The sequence below is a fragment of the Barbus barbus genome, assembly GCF_936440315.1.
Source record: "Barbus barbus genome assembly, chromosome: 6".
Taxonomy (NCBI): domain Eukaryota; kingdom Metazoa; phylum Chordata; class Actinopteri; order Cypriniformes; family Cyprinidae; genus Barbus; species Barbus barbus.
In genome coordinates this window covers 34,701,807-34,725,646 of record NC_136734.1, presented here as the reverse complement: position 1 = coordinate 34,725,646, position 23,840 = coordinate 34,701,807, and the positions used below count along the sequence as shown (strand labels likewise).

At 39.3% G+C, this 23,840-nt stretch overlaps 1 protein-coding gene across 1 annotated transcript; it reads right to left on the bottom strand.

Annotated features, from left to right (window-relative positions):
- Window positions 1–659: 659 nt before the first annotated feature.
- On the bottom strand, window positions 660–11,703 carry LOC306871350 (myosin heavy chain, fast skeletal muscle-like). The gene is made up of 41 exons (XM_079419195.1): window positions 11,675–11,703; window positions 11,455–11,492; window positions 10,755–10,973; window positions 10,519–10,662; window positions 10,278–10,434; window positions 9,693–9,720; window positions 9,402–9,513; window positions 9,226–9,318; window positions 9,037–9,100; window positions 8,846–8,944; window positions 8,635–8,738; window positions 8,410–8,548; window positions 8,140–8,258; window positions 7,869–8,018; window positions 7,614–7,784; window positions 7,229–7,529; window positions 7,036–7,106; window positions 6,834–6,921; window positions 6,610–6,727; window positions 6,401–6,524; window positions 6,161–6,297; window positions 5,812–6,067; window positions 5,480–5,722; window positions 5,186–5,362; window positions 4,953–5,098; window positions 4,787–4,877; window positions 4,328–4,717; window positions 4,125–4,251; window positions 3,847–3,965; window positions 3,561–3,757; window positions 3,296–3,479; window positions 3,022–3,187; window positions 2,790–2,914; window positions 2,371–2,679; window positions 2,047–2,250; window positions 1,836–1,961; window positions 1,578–1,748; window positions 1,344–1,448; window positions 1,176–1,271; window positions 919–1,050; window positions 660–775 (listed from the first exon to the last, which is right to left on the bottom strand). Exons 3-41 carry the CDS (start codon window positions 10,959–10,961, stop codon window positions 761–763), a joined length of 5,805 nt encoding a protein of 1,934 aa, XP_079275321.1. The 5' UTR covers window positions 10,962–10,973; window positions 11,455–11,492; window positions 11,675–11,703; the 3' UTR covers window positions 660–760.
- Between the last annotated feature and the right edge of the window lie 12,137 nt (window positions 11,704–23,840).

Here is a 23,840-nt window from a genome sequence, read left to right as displayed (position 1 = left end):
AGCTCTTCAATTTATTTTGAGGAAACTAACAACCTTTCGTATAGATGTTTCTTTTATCCACATTTTTTACACCCGTTTTATTAAATTTGTCTCAAGTTTTTCCAATATTTGTTGGTATGGCAATCTGAATGTAAAGAACTGGAGTAAGTTGAACAGTATAGTTAAAATGTGCAGCAAGGTAGTGGGCACCAAATTTATGAACATATTAACCAGGAAGGGCCATTTAGTCCTTTCCGATGTCACCCACCCATTGTGTACTGAATTTCAACTGCTTCCCTCAGGAAAGATAAACTCCCTTTGTGCAAATCAAATAGATTTAATAATTATTTTATGCCTGCTGAATAATGTTTTTAAATGACTTCTTATAAATGTGTATTATTTAGTGTGTGTTGTGTTGCTGTTTGTATATGTATACTGTTGTGTACATAAAGAATGGCCTTTAAGGATGATAAAGTTAAGTAAGTTTAATTTACTTTTAATAAACTTTTTTTGCCTGCATGAGTGGAGGAAACCTTAATGAACAAACTTTTTTACATTATTGACAGCTATTATGTGTATTATGCTGGAATATTTCAGTATTTAAGTGTCATTTTTTTAAAATCAATTCATTAATTTATTTGAGAATAAAATTGCTCTGACGATCACTCCAAAACAAATGTCTAGTTAACACAGATTTATTTCAGAATGAAAATTACATGTAAATCTACTGAACAATCATATTATATGACTTTAGTAGAGGCTCTCATCAGGTTTGGGGGTTTCATTCTTCTTTGATCTGAGAAAAAGAAAATATGACATACAGAAGTCATGTAAATACTCATGTAAGTACATTTTTCAAGCGTAAGCTGAATACTGTATGTTTCTTCTCAGTAAATGCAGGCAAGCATTTACTTTACAGAGTAAAGATTCGCAACCAACCTTTCCAGCATCACGGCTCTTGACTCTGAGCTTGTTGACTTGAGACTCAGCAATGTCAGCACGCTCCTCAGCCTCCTCCAGCTCATGCTGCACCTTCCTCAACTTGGACAAATGAGTGTTGCCTTGCTCCTCCTAAAGAGTAAAATTTTTAGTGTTTGTTAACTAAGCTGTGGAACATCAGTTATACTGTTCCACTACATAAATTACTAATGAATTAATAATCAATGTGTCAAAATGTTCAGATTTATTTAACATACCGCCTCCTCAGCCTGCCTCTTGTAGGCTTTGACCTTCAACTGCAGCTTATCAACCAGATCCTGAAGTCTGTTGATGTTCTTCTTATCCTCCTCAGTCTACAAACAATAAAAAAAAAATTCATAGATTTGTATGGATAAACCTATGGATATGGTAGGGAATGATCATACCTGATAAGACAGCTCTTTCACTCTCCTCTCATATTTGCGGACACCCTTAACAGCATCAACTCCACGTCTCTGTTCTGCTTCAACTTCAACCTCAAGCTCACGAACCTTTGATAGCACATAATAAATAAGTGAACTAAGGTTTCAAGATGGTGCTTTAATTTTAGGAATACGTGTAAGCAACATCTTCAAGAGATTTTATCCTAATATTATATTTATATGAAAATAAATATTTACTCTGCTCTCCAACTTCTGGAGTTGTTTCTTTCCTCCCTTCATGGCCAGATTCTCAGCCTCATCCAGACGGTGCTGCAGGTCCTTCACTGTGACCTCCAGATTCTTCTTCATCCTCTCAAGGTGAGAACTGGTGTCCTGCTCCTTCTTGAGCTCTTCTGCCATCATTGCAGCCTTTTGCATTGATATAGATATATATTAGATTGACATTTTTAAGTACACAAATGTTTTGTGAAACATTTGGCAGCTACGGTTTCTCACATCAGTGATGGCTTTCTTGGCCTTGTCCTCTGCGTTTCTGGCTTCCTGTACAGTGTCGTCAACTTCACTCTGGATCTGAACAAGGTCAGACTCGAGCTTCTTCTTGGTGTTCAGGAGACTTGTGTTCTGCAATATGGAAAGCATCCGTATAAAAATGTTAAACAATGCTCTCAATTTCCTTAACTTCACTGTAAAAACAACATGCCCTAACCTGAGAGTGCAGCAGCCCAACACGCTCACTGATGTCCACCAGCTCTTGTTCAGCCACTTTGCGGCCTCTCTCTGTCTGCTCCAGAGCAGCTCTCAGCTCTTCAATCTCAGCTTGCATCAGAGTGTTTCTGCGCTCCACCATTGCCACCTGCTCCTTCATGTCTTCCTGTCCTATCAGAGCATCATCAAGGTGCAGTTGGGCATCCTGGACATAACAATAGCATTACAGTAAGCTTTTGATGTGCTTTCTGTTTGCCTTTACTTAGCATAGGTTAGATTATACAAACAAATTTATGCACCCCAAAGACAAAGAGATGCCACATACCTTGAGTTGTCCCTGAACGTTCCTGAGCTGTTTCTGGGCCTCAGAAGCTTGGCGATTGGCATGGCTCAGCTGAATCTCCATCTCATTAAGGTCTCCCTCCATCTTCTTCTTGATTCTCAGGGCATCATTCCTGCTCCTGACCTCAGAGTCCAGAGTGCTCTGCATGGATTCAATGACTCTCTGGCTGTTCCTCTTGATCTGCTCCATTTCCTCATCCTTCTCTGCAAGCTTCCTGTCAATCTCACCCTTGACCTGGTTTAGCTCAAGCTGGACACGGAGAATCTTGGATTCCTCATGCTCCAGGGTGCCCTTTGAAAAATAACAAATAAAAAACATTTACATTTCAGATTAAAAATATGCATTAACAACACAATATAATGCTTCTAGCAAGAATTACATCTCAATCTCAGGATACTCACTTCAGCTTCCTCCAGGGCAGTCTGAATCTCAGACTTCTCAGTCTCCACTGTCTTCTTGGCCTTTTCCAGCTCATGGATGCTCTTACCAGTCTCACCTAACTGCTCTGTCAGATCTGAAATCTCCTCTACAAGTTAGAAAGAAAATATTAAATCAACAAATATACTGTGAATCACTACAGATTTAACACTGTAAAACAGATTTAAATAATCAACTTAGTAATGTCATTCTTACGCTGCAGATTCTTGTTTTCTCTCTTGAGGGTCTCCAGCTGATCCATACTCTCCTCATAAGAGTTCTTCATCTTGAACAGCTCAGTGCTGAGTGAACGAGCCTCTTTCTGGGCACCTTCCAGCTCTGCCTGACCTTCCTCATATTTCTGCTTCCATTCTGCCAGGACCTTTGGTGAAGATATTTCAAGGTCAAGTTTATTTAGAACATCTTCAACAAAGCCCATTTTAGCAATGATTTAGGAAGAGAATATCATATAATGATTATTTTTTTTTACCTTGTCAAAGTTCCTCTGCTTCTTGTCAAGGTTGGCAGCCAAAGAATTGGCTCTCTCCACATCAATCATGAGGTCCTCCACCTCACCCTGGAGTCTCTGTTTGGTCTTTTCCAGAGATGCACATTTGGAATTTACAGCCTCAATTTGTTCCTCTGCCTCCTGCAAGCGCTGAGCCAGCTTCTTCCTACAATGAATTTGTAAAGTTTTAACACGAAAGGCTTTTTCCATATGAACAAATAGTAATCAGCTTTTGTGATGTTCATACTTGGCCTCTTCAAGCTCCTCAGTGCGCTGGATGGCATCAGTTTCATATTTGGCTCTCCACTGAGCAACTTCACTGTTGGCCTTTGACATTCCCCGCTGCAGCTCAGCCTTTGCCTCCTGCTCTTCCTCAAACTGCTCACGGAGCAGGTCGCAGTCATGACGGGCTGATTGCACAGCATGAGCCAGTGCGTTCTTAGCCTAGGAGAGAAAGTCACATAATATTAGCTTTATTGCTTAGTAGCATAGTCAAAATTGTGTGTTTGTTTGTTTTGACTATGCTATATTACCTTAACCTCCTCTTCAACATGCCTCTTAAGCTCTTCAGTTTGCTGAGTGAAAGCTTGTTTGCCTCTGGTGAGCTGAGAAACCAAAGCCTCCTTCTCCTCCAGCTGACGACCAAACTCACCTGTGTAAATTTAAACTCACTGTGTCAGATTGTGTTAATGTCTCCAACAGTTAATATCAAAACAAACTATATAAAAGAACATTTTAATGTAAGTTTTCTCTAATAAGACTCAATTACTATTGAAGTACTATTAATTTCTTCGTGATTGTTTATGGTTACCATTTTCAGTTTGAAGTCTTGCTCTTTGAGCACTGAGGTCATTTATCTGGCGAATGTTCTCGTCATTCTTAGACTTTATTTCACTAAGTTGGTCCTCGAGGGTGCGGCACATTTTCTCAAGATTGCCCTACAAATACAAGATCATTAGATGTTTGAAAAACTTCAAGACATGTTCTATATTCTTTAGGCATAAAATTCCCAACCTTTGCTTTGGCAACAGTCTCCATGTTGCTGGAGAGATCATCAATCTCCATTTTGTATTCACTCTTCTCTTTCTCAAGCTTCTGCTTGACACGCTGGAGGTTGTCAATTTGCTCTCCCAGCTCGGCCACAGTGTCTGCCTGCTTCTTACGGAGGGCAGCAGCTGTAGCTTCATGCTGGAGGGTGGACTCTTCAAGATCACGACGCAGCTTCTGGAATTCAGCTTCACGCTTTTTATTCATCTCAATCTGAGAAGCAGTGGCTCCTCCAGCCTCCTCAAGCCTCTCACTGATCTCCTCAAGTTCCCTGGAGAGATCAGCTCTCTGCTTCTCAACCTTGGCGCGAGCAGCACGCTCAGCCTCAATCTCTTCCTCCAGTTCCTCAATGCGAGCCTACAGTGGCAAGTAGTTAATCAGAATTTTTAGTGATCTGGATTTGATCAAAATCTCTCAATTTCATACCTGAAGCTCCTTGATCTTCTTCTGGAGTTGAGCACCCAGAGTTTGTTCATCTTCAATCTTGCTGAGCAGCTGGCTTGTTTCAAAGTCTTTCCTGTGGGCGTTCAATAATGAGTTTTTTAAACAATAACAAATTAAAAAGTTTTCATTAAAAGATTGTTTTAATTACTTTTTAATTTTCTCCTCAGATTGCTGTTTGTCATTTTCCAGGTCCATGATGGACTCTTGGGCTAATTTCAGGTCTCCTTCAAGCTTTCTCTTGGCTCTCTCCAGGTCCATGCGGAGCTTCTTCTCTTGTTCAAGGGAACCCTCAAGCTATTGGACAGTGATATAGAAAATATTTTCAGGGTAAAAAAGACAGTTAATTTAATTAATTAATGACATGTTTAGTTAGTAACTCACATCATCAACTTGCTGCTCAAGTTTTGTCTTGGATTTGGTCAGGGTGTTGACTTTGTCCTCCTCTGCCTGGAGATCATCCAAGGTCTGCTGATGTGCCTCTTGGAGGGCTTTCTTCTCCTTTGTAAGCTTGGCAACGCTCTCATCCTGAGCTGCCATTTCCTCCGTCAAGTTCTTGACCTGTGTGATTTTTTTTTTTGTTCCAAATGAGTTTTTAAAAAAAATTTTACAATACATATTCTGCATCATCATATAAAACAGAGATGAATCTAATCTTAAACCAACATAATCTCCAACCTTATTCTCAGTGGCATGTTTCTCCTTTTCCACTTTAGCCAAGGTGAGCTCCAGGTCATCGATGTCTTTCTTCAGCTCAGAGCACTCATCCTCCAGTTTCCTCTTCTTGGCTGTCAGTTCAGCATTGATCTCTTCCTCATCCTCCAGTCTTTCAGTTGTCTCTTTGAGTTTAGCTTCAAGCTGAATTTTGCTCTTGATCAGACCCTCACACCTCTCCTCAGCATCTGAGAGATTCTCAGATTCCTGTTTAGAAAATATATCACTATCACTGGAAACCATACTGTTAATTTTAATGGAGCCAAAATTCAGTTAATTCAATTTGGCAAACTCACAGATGCTGCTTGCAGCTGCAGATCATTTTTCTCTTGCAGCAGTGCCACCATCTTCTCTTCAAGCTCCTTCTTTTTGGCTTCAGCCTTGGCAAGATTTTCTTTGCATTTTGTATAATCCTCTTTCATGTTTGACAACTCCTTCTCAGTCTCAGCACTCTTCAGCAGAGGCTTAATCTTGTAGTAAACCTTCATCCATGGCCAGTGTTTGACATTCATGAATGAGCGAATGTTGTATTGGATAGTGTAAATGGACTCCCTAAGAATAATTAATTATTAAATGCCATAATTATCATTATTTACCATTCACACTGGTATTATTGATATTATATTTATTCATGACATTCCTCACCTCCTCTCCATCATCTTCACAAACTCCCTCCTCATCAAGTAACCGCGGCAAAGAGCCTGAGTCATTGTTACCAGAGAAGCCAGTTTCTCATCACGCATCTCCTCAAGAGTACCCAGAAGACCAGCTTTGAAGAACACCTGAATTCACAACAAATCAAAAGATATTGATTTAAACAGAATGAGCATAAACAATAGATCATGATTATTCAATGTTTTAATTGCTGTAAAGTAGAATATGAACCTTTGTGTGTCCAAATTTGTACTGCTCGTGATCAACGTCAATGGATCCCAGGAGTTTCTCAGAAGCCTTCTTGTTGTCAATAAACTGTCCCTCTGGGATTACACCGGCATTCAGCACCTTGTATCTGTTGAAGATCAATCAAAATGCTTCATATCCTCTAATTAAAAGCCTCATACAGAAAATGGTGTTTTTCATGTGGTCCCATTTACCTCTGCTTGAAGTCACCATAGAGGATTCTGCTGGGGAAGCCCTTTCTGCAGATTCTGATGCCCTCCAGCACACCGTTACACCTCAGCTGGTGGATAACCAGGAAGTTCTCCATGAGACCTATAAAGAACAGTTTAGATTATCAGCTTGGTAAATTGACATCATCATTATTATATATATTACTTTTGTTAATGTCAAAATATCTGTAAGCCCTTTATAACTTTACCTGGAGTCTTGGACTCATTGGGAATCAGGCAACGCACAAAGTGAGGGTGAGTGCTCCTCAAGTTGGTCATGAGCTTGCCCAAGTTCTCCTGTTTAATCATGAATTGTTACAGCTTTCTTAGTCACATTCTCTCAGTTGTTTATATATATATTTCTCTGACTTAGAGTCAAGCAAGCTGAAACAAACAAACACAAAGACATACTCTAAACTGAGAAGATACAGTCTGCATGGAACCACCCTTCTTCTTGCCTGCCTTCTTGCCACCACCGGTCTCTAAGTAAATGAAAAGACAAAGGAAGACACATTGTAATAACCAGAAGAAAGTGCAACATTAAATCAATGTTTGGTTAATTAAATTAACACGATTTAATTAACATTTCAGGTTTTGTCATTACCCTCAACAACAGGTGGGTAGAGAGTAGCTAGCAGTTTGACAGAAGACTTCTGGTAAAGCTGCAGAACAGACTCATTCAGTGGATCCTTGTTCTTGTCCAACCAGCCAGTAATGTTGTAGTCCACAGTTCCAGCGTAGTGGACCAGAGAGAAGTGGGCCTCAGCTTTGCCTTTGGCAGGCTTTGGCTTCTCGAAAGCATTGGACTTGCCAAGATGCTGATCATACAGCTTGTTCTTGAAGGTAGTGTCTGAAGCCTTGGGGAACATGCACTCCTCTTCAAGGATGGAGAAGATACCCATGGGCTGTTTATAAAATAATACTTATTATTAAAAATGTATACTTTTGAAAACGGAAAATGGAAATTAAGTTCATAAACCAGTAAAAACCTTCTCAATGAGCTCAATGCAAGCAGCCAAGTCCATGCCGAAGTCAATGAACGCCCAAACAATGCCCTCCTTCTTGTACTCCTCTTGTTCCAGCACAAACATGGTGTGGTTGAAAAACTGTTGCAGTTTCTCGTTAGTGAAGTTGATGCACAGCTGCTCCATGCTGTTGTACTGGAGAAAGGAACAGGACCATTTACTGACTGCTGAATGTAACTCAATTTGCCATAAAGAGAGATAAACATAAAAGATTCTTACATCAAAGATCTCAAAGCCAGCAATATCCAGCACACCGATGTAGAAATTTCTTTGTTGTTTTGTGTCCAACATCTGGTTGATACGAATGACCATCCACAAGAACATCCTCTCATAGATAGATTTGGACAAGGCGCTAACAGAGTTGTAAACCTGTAAGTAGAATAGAGGGGATATTTTATTAAAGACTTTTTGATTTTGCAATAATAAGTCAGATTCAATCATGATTTTCAGGCTGAACACAAGGAATTGCTGGAAATATGTTACTACATACCTGTGGCACAGTCTGACCTTTGGTCACAAACTCATTTCCGACCTTGACTCTGGGGTAGCACAAAGCCTTCAGCATATCAGCAGAGTTCAAACCCAGAAGGTAGGCAATTTTGTCAGCATCTGCAATTTAAAAGGGTACAAAACATCCATACATTTCTTGCCTTGAAAACATTTAGTTTTTCCTTCATGAAAATAGAAAGAATCAGTGCTTTTGATTCTCTCAATCAAAACACTGCATGTGATCACACATATTAGTACTACTTAGTCTCACCCTCTGTGCCATCAGGCTCAGCCTGCTCCTCACGCTGCTTCTGCTTGAACTTCACGTTTCCATGATGGAGCACTGCTCCAGTGAACTTGTAGATGCCCATCTTCTCCTCAGAAGTGAAGCCCAGAATGTCAATAGCAGTCTGGAAATTACAGAGAAGAATGAACTCTATGATCAGCCATATTTATATAGAATGCATTAATAAAAAAAAAAACAGCATTGACTCACATCAGTAGCAACCAGCTCCTCTTTATCATCAATGCTTGCCACTGTGATCTGACCCATACTGCACGTGGGGAAGTCATAGGGGTTGGTGGTGATGAGCGTCATTTCTGTAAAATGCACATAAGAGCATTTATGAAAGAGTATTATCTGGTATTATCTGAGTATTTACAATATTATCTGGCATCAAAACATAGAATCAAATATGTGCACCTACCAACCAGCTCAGGCTTATGGTTGGTCATCATCTGGTAAAAGATGTGGTAGCCTCTCTCATCTGAAAGCTGGAACGTGACTCTAGACTTCTCCAGAAGATCTGTTGAGAGAATGTACTTGAGTCACAATCATCTGAAGAGTGACAAAGACAAATGTAGGATGCATAAATTAAATTAAATCATGTTCACCTACATGTCTCAATGTCAGCACTGGCCAGTTTTCCTGTGTTGCCAAAGTGAATTCTGATGAATTTACCCTTTTTTAAACAAAACAAGACGACACATGAATAATAGTAATGATAATAGTTTTATAGTAATATGTGTGTGGAAAAATCCAACACAACTAATGAAATGTACTGTAAATAAAAAGTGGTGAACTTACAAAACGAGAGGAGTTGTCATTTCTCACAGTCTTGGCATTGCCATAAGCCTCAAGCAGAGGGTTGGCAGCAATGATCTGATCCTCAAGAGAGCCCTGCATTGGTTGAAGGGTATATTATTGTTATTATTATTATTATTATTACCCAAGTAAACATATATTTTTACATAGTCTCATACCTGAATTTTGCCGGCAGTCTGCTCTTTCTTCTTGTCACCATGAACTGCAACTGTGGCAAAGTACTGGATGACACGTTTAGTGTTCACAGTCTTTCCAGCACCGGATTCTCCACTGGTTTATTAAAGATGAGAAGACAAACATTGATCAAATATATACACTTTTCAGAAGACAGAAGTATACAGTATATTTATATTCTATTTTGTATACTGTATCTCCATATATTTATATTTGCCATATCTCTACCTTATACTTACATCTGTTGCCATAGTCAATGAATTGAAAATACTTACGTAATCAGGACAGACTGGTTTTCTCTATCTGTTGATTACAATGTGTACAATTTCTGTCAGGACCACTATCGTCAATGATAGACACTTAGCATACAGTTTGGCTTGGCGTTATAGTTCTGTTCTGGGCAAAAACTCCCTGCCCATCCATGCAGCCTGTCATGAATGAGCAGGGAGAGCAGCAATAATAATAACCCCCAAAGGGTTAAAAGAACAGAACAAAGCAGAAATCATTAATGTACTTAATTACATTTAGTGTAACATAACTCAAGTGTAGGGAGTCTGATTCAACAGGAATGTCAGAAGCCAAGTCCTGACTGTGGTGAAAGGATGAGTTGGGGATGGAGGAGGGTAATTTGCTCCTGAGCAAGCAAGCTGCTGAATAATACTGAATAGCGCTTATGTAGGATTATCGTAATAGGTGTCGTATTCCTATAGGTCGATGTGATCAGCTGAGAGTCAGCTGATGCAAGCTTGACTCACGTGACCTGCCAGAACTAACGCTAACGCTTAAATTCAGGTAAATCTTTCTTTTATGTACGGCAACATTTAATTAAAGCAATAGAACTAACTTCCGTAAGGTCTTACCAGTCTGCATGAACTGATAGGCGTTGTCAGAGACAGAAAAGATGTGGGGTGGGGCCTCCATACGCTTTTTGCCTCTGTAGGCAGCCACCACTTCTGAATCATACACTGGGAGCCACTTGTAGGGGTTCACAGTAGCGCAGAACAGCCCAGAGTAGGTCTGAAATGAGCAGAGAAGTGGTCAGATTGCAAAAATACAGACAAAATGAACTTGAACACTATTTCACTTTGCTTTAGAACTTACGTAGATCATCCATGCAGCATAACGCTCTTTGAGGTTATACAGCACAGAGGGTTCATTGAGATGGGTCATCATGGCCATGTCCTCAATCTTGTCATACTTGGGAGGATTCATTGGATGGACGTCTTCCTCTTTAGCAACTACCTCCTATTAATTTGATCCATTAAATATAGCAGAAAATAAATTAAATATACAATACATTTTTGTACTGGTATCTAGTCTAAATGTTGAAAATTCACCTCCTTAGTGTCAAGCACAATAACAGTGACTTTGGCACCGTCTTTGCTCTTGATTGTTCCCTTGACGTACAGCTCTTTAGGATAAGCCACATAGCAGGCAGTCTTGGCATCAAATGGTTTGCTCTGAGCCTCGATTCTCTCTCTCTCAGGCTTACGGAGGTAAATGGCAGCCTTGCCATAAAGGGCCATCTCCGCGTCCGTACTCATGGTGGCGGCTTACTAAAATTTGGAGGAAAAAAATGACTATAGGTGATCAAGTATACAAGTAAAGAATTCACAGAGGGTCTCGTGTAGGTCAGGTCTTTATAGATTTACAGAGTATTAAAAAGTGAAGAAGCCTATTAAAATAATAAAAAAGTGGATACACTAGTCTTTAACTGATGGTGTGCCTGCTGCACGAGATTAGATCTGCCGCATAAGATACAATTTGCTGATACAGTTTAATACGTAAAAACAAAATGCATAAACACAAATGAAACATAATTGTTTGTATCTTTTATTTATGTGTACCAATGTGTACATACACTATGTATAAAATGTGTCCCTAGTCCCACTTAAAATCTGCCCTTGGACATGTGTGAAATCTCATTTATCAAAAATAGCAGCACATCTACAATAAGCAGTCTACATGGATTTGACAAAAGACCCACTTATCAACCAAATTTGTAATGCAGTAACACAATGTATTGCTACCACCTACCTTCCTTCTCCTTGAGACCAGATGAAATTTTCACAGCCCTGCCAGGAAATTCAGTTAAACAAACTATATTTAGACATGTTTAGATGTAAAAGTCAATGTAATATCAATGTTTATTTTCCTTTAAAATAATATCTTAAAGACTTTATCTTCTGTCATATCAACTGGTTTAGCTCACTCACATAAGTAACAACATCAAATGCAAAGTACTTCAGCTTCTTACCACAAGTTGAACCTCTTCTAATCTCTGAGACTGGTCATGCTCTCGTCCACACTTATATTGAGGTCAGTTTGCACACTAAGCAGAGGCTATATCTGGACAAGCTTTGGAGTTTTATTTTATGGTAAGAAGCTACATCTATTCTCTGTCATCAATATATATAACAGCCTTTTACACAGTTATAGTTATCACATACATTTGACAACACATTACTTCAAAAAGATGTTCACATTTGAATTAAATTACATGATAGATTTAAATATCATAGTTATCTTTCATAGGAATTATAATAGTTTTACATTTACATATTTTTATATATCTGTTTACATATTTACATTTATACTCTTTCATTTTAAATGGACTTTCAAGAAAAATAATTTCATTTCTGCATAGGACTGTGATTGATTTTAATCTTCTTTGGGAAATTATGTAATTATCTATTTGGGAATTATTTTGTTGCAGTTTAAATTGGAATAATATCAAAAATAGAAATGACAACTCATTTCATGTAACTCAAGAACAACTAATATAACAGATGTACAAGCCTGTATAAGTAACGATTGACCAATGGTTTCCCAATCTCTGATAAAAAAAATAAAATAAAAATACCATGATAGTTCACTGCCAATGTATTGCAGTGTCTATTAATGTGTCTATTAATACCTAATGAAAACTGATCCTTTATATGATTGGGATGGCTAAACTATATTACTTGACTAGTCCAGGGGAAAGATTCAATGTTTCATTCATTTGCGTTGTCATGAACACTGCAGTGTTTATATTGTATTGCTGTTTACTGCAGTGTTTCTAGACTTTAAATGTAAAGCAGCTTTAAGCTTCATTAGCAGACATTTTTAAAATAAATTTTAAGTCAATGTGAAAACATTATGGGGGGGGGGGGGGGTTGCTTACATTGAAAAGATTCACTCTTCTTTGTCTTGGGAAATGAGTAAGAGGCTAAGTAGACCCAAAGTGTGAATTTGTTTATGTAATCTGTGCTTTTTATAGTAAATATATCACATAGTATAAAACAAATCATACACTGCCTATATAGCCAAATCGGATTGTTTATAGTTCATAGTTTATATAAATAATGCATTTATAAACTAAATGAATGAATTCAATCTTACAGTTCCTGCATCACAGTCAGAGGTGTCACTAGTGGGGGAAAACTGAGTACAGTGGGCCCAAAGTTATAAAACAACCCACCCCCTCCCTCCCCATCAGAGTTTCTACCAACCCCCCAGACTGCACTGACAAGAAGTCTAATGCAATAAACTGTATAAAGAAGACAAGAAGACCTAGCAACTAGCACTGGCAACAGCTCTTGGCTTGTAGTTTGTTGTTCATATTGCTGTAGTCGAGCAATAGTGAATGTTTACATTTATTTAATTAGCAGTCTGGAAATGTTAGCAATTCCGAATACTACATTCAAACCAGATTGGCAAATAAGCTTAGCATAAGTGTAAATGCAGTAGGGAAAAAAGACTTTAGGCAGGAAGTGTCTAGATCGAATTAGAATTTTCAATAAGCCCGCGTCTGCTATTTTTGCTATACATTTGTTAAATGTGAACTGATGGATCGACAAGAAGCTAAGCATGATGAAAATCTACATTAAAACACTAAGATATATTTGTTATAATACAATAACTGATTGATAATTGTTTAAATTAATATAATAATTAATACTTTTGACTCATCCCTTTTCTTAAAAAAAATTTAAAGGCTGAAATGTGAAGTGCAGGTCTTAAAAAGTTATTTAAATGTCTAAATGTGACTTTAAAAATCCTGCAGATACCTGGTTATATTATGGTACCAATTGCAATAACTTTTTTTTTTTAATAAGCCCTTTTTAACTGTCCTCTTGTTGTTTTGATAATGTTCTGTAGGCCACTAATAAAAAAAAATGACCTCTGTACATTTGTTTGTTGCAAATTTACAGACAATGCAATTTAGATGTTTACATTGGCTTGTTGGGGTAATATTTCTGTCAACTAGTGTTGTTTTTGGCGGCCTGTTTTAATTTGAGTTTTAGTCTAGTCTTTGTGTGAAGCTTTTATTAGTTTTAGTCACGTTCATACTCTTTTTAGTCTAGTCAAGTTTCAGTCAACTAAAAGTCTGAGCATTTTAGTCTTATTTTAGTCAGAATTATCCATGACTATTTTCGTCTAGTTTTAGTCAACGAAAATTGGATTTTAGTCTCTTTTTAGTAATGCAATTCTATTTAACCCAGTCAATATAGTATAAGTACCTAGTAGCAGTGGCATACCGTGGGGTTTTAGTCAGGGCCTTCGGTAAGCAACTGTAAACTACATGTACACATCTTACACATCTCTGTTACAGCTAACGCAGCTATATGCATATAATGCACATATTATGCCGCACACAGGCTCTCAACAAACAATGACAGCTGATCAACTATTTTAATAGTAGGCTAGATTGGGGTGGGTTAAATGCAGAGTAAATTTCCCTACATGGTCAGTAAAAGTAATCCGCCAATACACAGGTCACTATGCACATTCATGTCACTCTAAAATGACGACGCGCTCAATGCAGCAAAACTGTACAAATGCTGGACTTGCACACACCTCCCCACAGTATTATCAACGCACCATGTACACCTCCATAACAATGTGCATGATACAATACTCATCAAATAATAAAGCACTCACCTGTCACTTGTAAATAAAGTCCATGGGTCTGTCATTCCATGCCCCTTTACTCAGATTTAAAAGTAAACACAGCCAACAAAATAACTTGTGCTCGATGCTAGCTGTTAGCCACTCATAGTTGCAATCTTTGAAATGGCGCATAAAAACTTTGCTGGCCTTTGTTAGTGAATTCAGTTTGGGTCCTTTATCAGTTATTCTCTTTTGTCTGCAAAACAGCGCCTTGAAAAAGGCGATTTTAGTAGATCAGCAACAAGATCTGGTGTAGGCGCCGATGACTGCAGCTGTCATTTTCTTTTCATTTACTTTAATGTTCGCACCTTGGAAATCCCTGTCTAAAGGGGCGGTCTAACTCTGGGGGTAGCACTGGGCACGTAGCTGGACCCAGAGGGCGGGCTGTCACTGAAAGTCAAAATTTGATTGCCTGATGATTCGGTCACTAATGCTTGTAACAAATCAGATGTGACTTCTTTCAACAAAAGGGTAGCACTATCTGAAGTGCTGGCCTCTGACTTTTTTTTTTTATGTAGGATATTCCAGTTCAACCTCAACTAAACTAATCATAGGCAATTTAGTGGACATTACAAAAATGAAAATGATACCTAAATAAATCAATAAAATTCACACAATTTTATTTTTATAGGGCCGGCAGAGAAGGCCCTGCTTCCCCTGAAGGCTTACCACTACGCTAGTAGTATAGACGAAACCAAAATTTTCTTTTAGCCAAACCCATTTCAAACAAGGTAATCTTATCTTATTGTTACCTTATAGACTTCATTACAGACAAGGAAGACGCTCTGATTTGAATTAACATTTATTTTACCAACCAAACATATTAACCTGTTTGTTGTCGTCTTCTAAATAATGCCGCGAGTGGGGCTTGAGGAAGTGACGTCGCCTGCGTCTGCGCAGTGCAACCTGATGCAGCCCCAGAAGTGAGAAACGGGAAACAGAAATACTGCAAAATAATAACGCGACTAAACGAGACGAAATAACGTTATAACATTTAGCATAGTTTTTATTTTGTAAACCACATTGTCTCGTTTCTATTCGTCAACAATATTGCATTATATATTTAATTATAGTCATCGTCATATGACCAGCATTTACGTTGCATCTCGTTTTCGTCACATGATAAAGGTTCGTTGACGACGATATTTAGTCATAATTTTCGTTGATGAAAGCAACACTACTGACAACAGAGTTCCCCTTCAATTCGGTCACTCTACATTGCTATGGGAAATACCTTTTTCTCGAATACTACTGAAGCCTTATTGAATCACGCCAGTGAAACTGGCCAATGGCGTTCAAGCGAGCGAAACATGAGCGGGAATCCCACTCTATTTAAGGCAGTGCTTGTACGTCATCCATTCAGAATCTTTTTCTTCAGCCAGCCTTCTACTAGAAGCAGAAAACCTATCAACAAGAAAGAACTACTCACCGTGATCTACACGCTGCAGCGGACACGCATTGTCTTCCCCTGCTGTGTTCTGGTGAGCTTCGGAAGCAAAGATGACTCACGATTGCTTCTCCTGCGCGGAGCCAATTGAACTCTGATGGCCACGAATCGTGCGTCTTCTGCCTGGGTCGCGCACATGCAGAGGCGGCGCTTGTGGGGTCGGACTGCCCCCACTGCGGAGATATGAGTCTCCGGACTCTCAGTCTCCGTGTGGCCATCGTCCAAGACGATGAAATCGCCCCCAACTAGCTCTGCCGCGCTCTTCCTCTGCAGCCTCTTTCGAGCCAAGAAGGAAAGTGCCGTGGGTTTCTGATGCGGATCGGTCAGGATCAGGTGACGAGCCCGCGCCGGCTCAGTGCCCATGCACTCCTCATCCCCTTGCTGCAGGTACTCACCATTCGGGTGCATAATCCGGGATCCTCCCTCCTGTCTTCTGTGGACGGAGCTGACCAAGTGGGGTATATCAAACTCCCCCCCGTGGAAGAAGCCATCGCTGCCCATCTCTGCCCTTCAGCCACGGCAAGCTGGAGAGTGAGAAACAACAAGTCTCTTCCCTCTAAACCTTGCCGCACTACTGCAAACCTCGCCGGCAAGGCTTTCTCCGCGGTGGGCCAGGCAGCTTAAGCATTGCACCTGATGGCAATACTCCAGGTATATCAGGCCAAGTTGCTCAAGTCTCTGGATGAGGACGGGCTGGACCCTAAAGTGTTCAAAGAGCTCCGACGCGCCACGGATCTGGCCCTCAGAGCGACTAAGGTGACAACTCGAGCGATCGGCCGCAATATGGGGAATCTTGTGGTGCTTGATTGTCACCTGTGGCTTACTCTGACCGAGTTGAAGGACTCGGTCAGAGTAAGCCACAGGTGACAATCCAGCGGCCGTTCTGGACGCTCCCGTGAACTCCTCAGGTCTCTTCGGAGTGGCGGTGGAGACGTTCACGGAAGCAGTCAAAAGCCATTAGCCACTTCCTGCCAAAGGGCGCCGGCGCAAAACCTCCTGCGCGTTCCCGCTCCTCCTCATCGCAGCGCGCGGGAAGACCAGCGGTGAGGTCAAGACAACCGTGGCCAAACCGTCATCAGGGCTCGAAGGGCCAGAGACCTGACAGAAACGGAGGATCACCGACACCGGAATCAAAGCCGCGTTCCTGATGCTGTCTCTCGGAGGAGGAAAGCTGCACCCAGCGCCGAAGACGAGCCACTGAAGAAGTCCGCTCGCTCCGCTGTGTGTGCTCACCATGCCCCCCTGCCTGTTGCGGGTGGCGAGAGCAATTGTCATGTTTGTGTTTTGACTGTTCCACTATGTAGTGTAATAAAGTCAAAAAAAAAAAAAAAAAAAACTCACCTCAATATCAGGACAATTTTCCTCCTCTCACTCCCCTCTCCCCATCACTCACTCTCGTTTGGTATTAAACTCCCCGCCCCCAAACGGCGAGTTATCCCTCACGGTGTGCAGTCTGCCTTGCCCGCTGTCACAGTTCACAGAAGCATGGCAGGCACTGCCAGGGGTATCAGAGTGGGTTATGAAATCAATAAAGAACAGCTACACGCTTCAGCTCTTCCGCAGACCGCCCTGTTTCAACGGTGTGTTAATGTCCACTGTACAGGAGCAGAATGCCTCAGTTCTGCGAGAGGAGATACACAATCTTCTCGCAAAGCGCGCTGTGGAGGCAGTACCCCTCACAGACCGCGAGAGCGGCTTCTACAGTCGTTATTTTCTGGTGCCAAAGAAAGACCCAATCTTGGACCTGAGACCACTGAATCGTGCGTGTAACCTGTGACACCCGAATATCTTGCAAGTTATTTTACCAATGGACCAGTAAGTTCAGCAGTCTAGGTTCATCTGAGGAGAGAGATGGTGCGACAGCAGTGAACAACTCAGATACGGGGTTGAGGTAAGAATAAGAAAAGATTATATTTTAACAATGACCACAGAAATATAATAAAAATAAAAAATAAAACAATTTGGTATCTCACACTCAGTGTACAATGACCTCAGTTTAGTTTACATTCAATTGTAAGGATTTGTACCATTTTTTCGTCACAGACATTATGGCAATATCACTCAGAGTAAGTTGATGTTTCCCTTCTGTTTTTTTTTTCTTTGTTGATAGCTAATTGACCAAGTTAAATTTTAAGGCTGTTTATCATTAAGGATGTCATCAACCGTTTCCCTTCTTTAACCGTTTTGTCTTAAATTTGATTGTAGTTTTGTAAGGTCCACACATTTGGCCCAAAGAAGGTATCTAATGGTGGATGAAGGTTTCCTGCGTGTTCGGTCTTTTCAGTGTGCAAAGTTCTTCAATTTAAATTTAACTCTCTGACTCCATTTTATTATTTAATCTGACTCCATTTTATTATGACCTCGTATTTAGCTTGAAATACAAATTGATTGCTTGTCTATTTCTAATTAGTATTCTTCTGATATTTGATTATTCTAGTTAACTCTTGACTTTATATTTACTCGTTCATTCGGGTGCTCATGTCTCTAATAAGGATACAACGTGATCTACTAGAGTCAATAATTACAGAGTAAAACAGAATAAGGTCAAATGTAACAATTTATTATCAGTCAGGTAAATACTGTATGTGTTATGTCAATTACATAGTCAATTCAAAGAGATCAAATCATATCAATACAAACCATCGAATTCTCAAAGATAAATCTACGAGTAAAGGATGCATACCTGACTCTATAGAAATACGTAGTGTGAAGTATTGAGACACACCACACTACGGGCTTCTGGCTACAGAATCGCGCCGATCCTTTTGCAACATTTGCTTAAGTTTTCTGACCAAGATAAACATCCCCCGAAATGGAGAAAGGAACTAACAATTGGAATTTGCTTTGATCAAGCAAACACCTTTTGGGACAGAAGGTAATTTGCATGAAAGGCACTGGGAACTGACCCACCCTCTACAGTGTGCAATACATCTCTAAACTCTTAGGATCTGTATTACCTTTTAGTTTACTTCTTGTAAGAATGAGCTCATTGTACCAGGCGCCCTCAGACAATTCAAATGATACCAAACATGACTGTAAATATCACTTGCATTCATGTAGAACATTATATTCTACTATCGACCATTCTGAGTGAGCTGAGTGAAGGGAAGGATGGGTGAGTGGAAGGAAGGGGATGAAAAGGAACTGATGCATATGTGAGAGAGGCATTTTCCCACATTTTCTCTCAGTGGGATGTGGAGGTAGATGTCTGTATGTTAATGCGCTGTGTGTGTGTTGTCCATCTCAGAAGTTCAAAGTGTCTGAGGTTCTGTAATTCTTACAGTTTAGTTATTTAACACTTTGAACATTTACCCAACAAATTTCTGAAAGAAACACCCAATAAAACTAAATTACATTCAGTCTGAGCACGTCAAAATTAATCAAGAGTCCAATGCTTGTAATGAACACTCAGAATGATTCTTTGAAAAAAAAAAAAAAAACATTCAGTTCATATATTTAGTCCAAGAATCCAGGAATTGATGAAATCCGCAGTCTCTAAAGTCTATGCCAAAATAGGAAGAGTGATACGATATTCCACTCCTACCGTTTGAAGATAAGTTCAATTTCTTTTAAAAAGGGAATGCTCACAAGCTCCAGTTAACGGACGGCTCGCCAGTCCAACTCCACCGTTACGCACACAGAAGAGAGTTGAGACAGTTCACAATCCAGGAAAGGTTCACACTTCACTTGATTCGCATCCAGAGCAGACCACATTCAGCAGATGAACATTAACAGAACATCACATGGAACCAAAACAAGAAGAAAAAAAAAACCTGGCCTTGAAAACACAAGGCCAAAAGAACAATTAGCACTTTACAATGTATATATTAATTCAGTTTAACACAATTTCAAACAAACAACAATATCCATTCATATATCTCGGTGTAGTGAACTTCTTTGTATGATTTTTTTCTTATTTGGCGTTCCCTTTTTAACAATAAAAGCATTCCACTTAAATTTTATGCAGTCATTTGTATAATTACCTTGTTTGACACACAAAGCATGTTAATTATTTGGTATTTGACAGGAATTACCATTACTTTTGTCTGTTTCACTCTTAAATCTGTTTTCATCATTTATGCTACACCAAATAAATGGTTAATTCATGAAACACATTTTTAACAAGACTTGAACCATATTGTAACGAAAATAAAATGAAAATCACATTAACTCACCAAGGAAACTCATTCAAATGTACATATGAAGAAACAAGAAAACTGCTGATGTTACACGTTTGAAGATATCACTCTCAGACACACTCTGCTTTTCTCTCAATACTTCGTTAGAAATATATATATATATATATATATATATATATGACCAGAGGTGGGTAGTAACGAGTTACATTTACTTCGTTACTTTTGCTTGAGTAAATTTTTTGAGTAACTAATACTTTTAGAGTATATTAAAAATTGGGTACTTTTACTCTTACTCAAGTACATTTTTAGTGAAAAAACGGTACTTTTACTTAGTTACTGTGGGCGACGCTCCTCTCGTTACTTTATCTTAATGCAATACGTAATAAAAAATGCTTCAATTTATTCCAAACGCGCCGTCTACCTTTCTCTGGGCAACGAGCGATGTCCGTTCGCGAATGATTCATTCTTTTGAGTCAATTCTGTTCGAAGGCTCGATCAAACCAGTTGGCAAACCAGTGAATCGGTTCGCGAATCAGTTTGAATGATTTGTTCAGTTCCCTGCGGCACGCGCTGAGTCTCTGAAGCAGTTCTCACTCAGAGTTGTAACAGAAAGTTTAAGAACATCAAGAGCGTTGAAGACATGGCTTTGGATCTACAGTCAATTGAAAGCAAATCTGCAAAGGCTATGGTTTGCTAGCTATGAAGATCTTCATTAGATGAGCACCGCGTGCGCTGTCGGTTCCACAGGTATAGATTCGTTTACAGTACACGAACCAATATGACATTGCCATTTTTTTGCAAATGTACCTTATACATTAAATACAATCTAGAATTAATTAAATAAGCTGTCACAGAGTATGAAATGAACACCCGCCAAACCCCCGTTAGTTCCAGGAGGAATGCCTTTGCCTAGACACAATTAATATTGATATTTTCACAATATTTACGCTTGCAGAAATAAAAGCTACATTTGTTTACATTTTGCGGAACAGACGGAAGAAGATCCGTCATATGCATTTATTTCGTTATGTTCAGATGTTCTGTTGTGGTCATGTCAGGAGATTTCTCTCTTCTCCATGTCAGAGGTTATATAAATACAAAATACATAATTAATATACTTCATTAATAACATAATTAATATACTTTAACATATAATTTAATTCAGTGATGCAAATCTGAATTTTTATCAGCTGTTACTCCAGTTTTCAGTGTCATATGATCCTTCAGCAATCATTCTAATATATTGATTTATTATCAGTGTTGTTGAAAAAAAGAGCATATGCTAGTTTGGTATGTTTTGAAGCTGTGCTGCTGGTTTATGCTGGTCCTTAGCTGGTCATGTGCTGGTCTTAAGCTGGTCAGACCATTTTAGGACGAGCCCAAACCAGCATCCCATGCTTCACAACATACCTATACCAGCATATGCTGTTTTTTTCAACAGGGTTTTGCTGCTTTTTTTGGAACCTGTGACATTTTGTTCACAATTCTTTTATGAATAGAAAGCTGAAAAGAACAGCATTGATAATAAATCAAGATATTGGAATGATTTCTGAAGGATTATGTCACACTGAAGACTGGCTTAAAGGCTGATAAAAATTCATTTGCATCACTGAAATAAATTACATTAAAAAAACATCTTTTGAACGGCAGTTGTGTGTGTGTGTATATATATATATATATACACATTTTATCTAAATATCTATACATCTAAATAAAAATAGACTATATTCAGTATATGATTCAAAGTAGCGAGTAACTAACTACTTGAGTAGTTTTTTTATCCGATACTTTTTTACTCTTACTCAAGTAACTATTCAGACTATTACTTTTACTTTTACTTGAGTAAATATTTCTACAAGTACTTTTACTTTTACTTGAGTAGTTTTTGGGTACTCTACCCACCTCTGTATACAGTGCTCGAATTGAATCAAATCTTATGGGGGGTCCCCACCATCAGACTTTTTTTTTGGTGGGGGTGGGGGTTAGTCTCGCAATATACAATTTATACAAAATAAACAATATATTTGATCATAATATGCATAACTATATACTATTTAATGTTGCATAACAAAGAGAGATAAGCTACTATTATTCTTTTAAATGGCTTACTCCAAGTAATACTGGATTTAGAGGGTGACAAAGCAGCAGACCCAAAAGGGCAACTATGGCACTTGAAGATCCGTAAAAGCATGTGACATAAAAATACATTGAAATTTCTCAAAAACTGTAGAAAATATTCAGATGGCTTTCAGACACACTGAATGGTATTCAAATTCAGCAGTGGCACAGGAATAATTATTTCATAATGTTTCAGAAAGCAGTGATAAAGGAGCAGTCAGTAACTTCAAATGGACCTGTTTAAGGACCTTTTTATTTCTTAAACAGTAGCAAAAGGATGGAAAACTGTTATCAGGCTGTAATGATACTATAAAGATGAGATTAAGTATTATTCAAAGAGTGCAAGACAACTGTGCAAACAGGATATAGTCTTTATAATAGTTTATAAGTTTAACGTAGGCATGTCCAGGAGATTCTCAAAAGTCAACTCATTTATTTCATAACAGCTCTCAATGTAATTTCAGGAACCAGTGGGTGAAGACATAAACCAAAACTCAAGACAGGTAAGTATTCAGTGGCTAGTATCATTCATCTCATTGGATTATAACAGAACTCAGGACAGGTAAGTATCCCTGGTAAACATCAAATTTCTTCAGAAGCAGGGATAACGAAAGTCTCAAATGGGGAATGAAACTCAAACAGAAATGCACACTCAGGATAGGTATAAACTCAGTCTCTTTTTCTTTCTCACTGCAGGTAGGAATAAACGTAAAACTTCAAGAAATAAATTCAATCAAGAAATAACTGTCTCAGGGATCAAACAAGGAAAATCTCTTTTTCAATATAAATAGCACTCATAGAAAACACTTATCTGAAGTCCAATCTGAGACACAAATAACATCCAGGAAAAAACAGAAGACGAAGAGTCCTCCCATGAGTGCACAGAGAGTATTTACAACATTCAAGCCAGACAAAGACCGATTGTCACTGCAGTATTTTTTTTAAAGCACACCAAATGCTCCACTAATGCAGATCAGGTCAGGCTCTTTACTGCTCTGGGAAGCACAAGCAGGCAAACAAGGTAGATGGCAGAGCAAAGTCCTGAGTGCATGTGACACAGGCAATGTTGGTGGACGAATAAATGTTAATCCATAACTTTTCCACCCAGAACAGTCCACAGTGGTCTGTCTGGTTTTGTCTGTGCTTGCCTTCCTGTCTTGGTTGCAGTTGACAGCCGATGGCCGTCTTTCAGCCAAGAGAGCACAAATGATTTTGGGTCGAACTGCTCTAGCGGAGGGCCATTGATGTCTAGAAACAGGACAGAAGAAAGGCTTTTGGCCCTCAGGCAATTTCTCCTCTTGTTAGCGGTATCACTCATGGCTGAAAAGCCACGTTCACATTCAGCTGAGGTGGCTAGGTAGGTTTTGCTTGCAGTAATCAGCCTCTTGATTGTTTTCCCAGGACTATCACCTTCAAGTTTCCAGAACCTATACTCCTCAACAGCAGCTCTGGTGGGTACTCCCAGATGCTTAGCAAGGTCATGAATTTCCTTTTCACCATAGAGGACAAGGGAATTACGGTCTTTGGGCCAACAGGAAGGTTCGAGAGGTGCCAGAAGCTCAGTAAGCTCTGAGTCAGGGAGACGTACAGAGAGATTATCAATGACAGCCTGCAGGAACTGCCCCTTGTTGATATTCTCCTTGGAGGCTTCTAGTGTGATGCCTTTGAACATGCATGATGTTATCCTCACTTCTGCCTTTGCTAGTGACTTTCCTGGTGTTGTTTTCATGGCCTCCAGAACTTCCATAGTCAAATGAGTCCACCGACTGGCATTAGTGAGAGAT

Bases quoted from the DNA above. Each gene is read 5' to 3' on its own strand.
- LOC306871350 (XM_079419195.1), bottom strand. From the start codon at position 10,961: ATGAGTACGGACGCGGAGATGGCCCTTTATGGCAAGGCTGCCATTTAC. The intron at 5,363-5,479 runs GTTGGAGATTAT...AAAATCACACAG, and splicing joins AACATGCCACTGAGAATAAG to GTCAAGAACTTGACGGAGGA. The intron at 4,878-4,952 runs GTAATTAAAACA...GAACGCCCACAG, and splicing joins TCTGAGGAGAAAATTAAAAA to GAAAGACTTTGAAACAAGCC.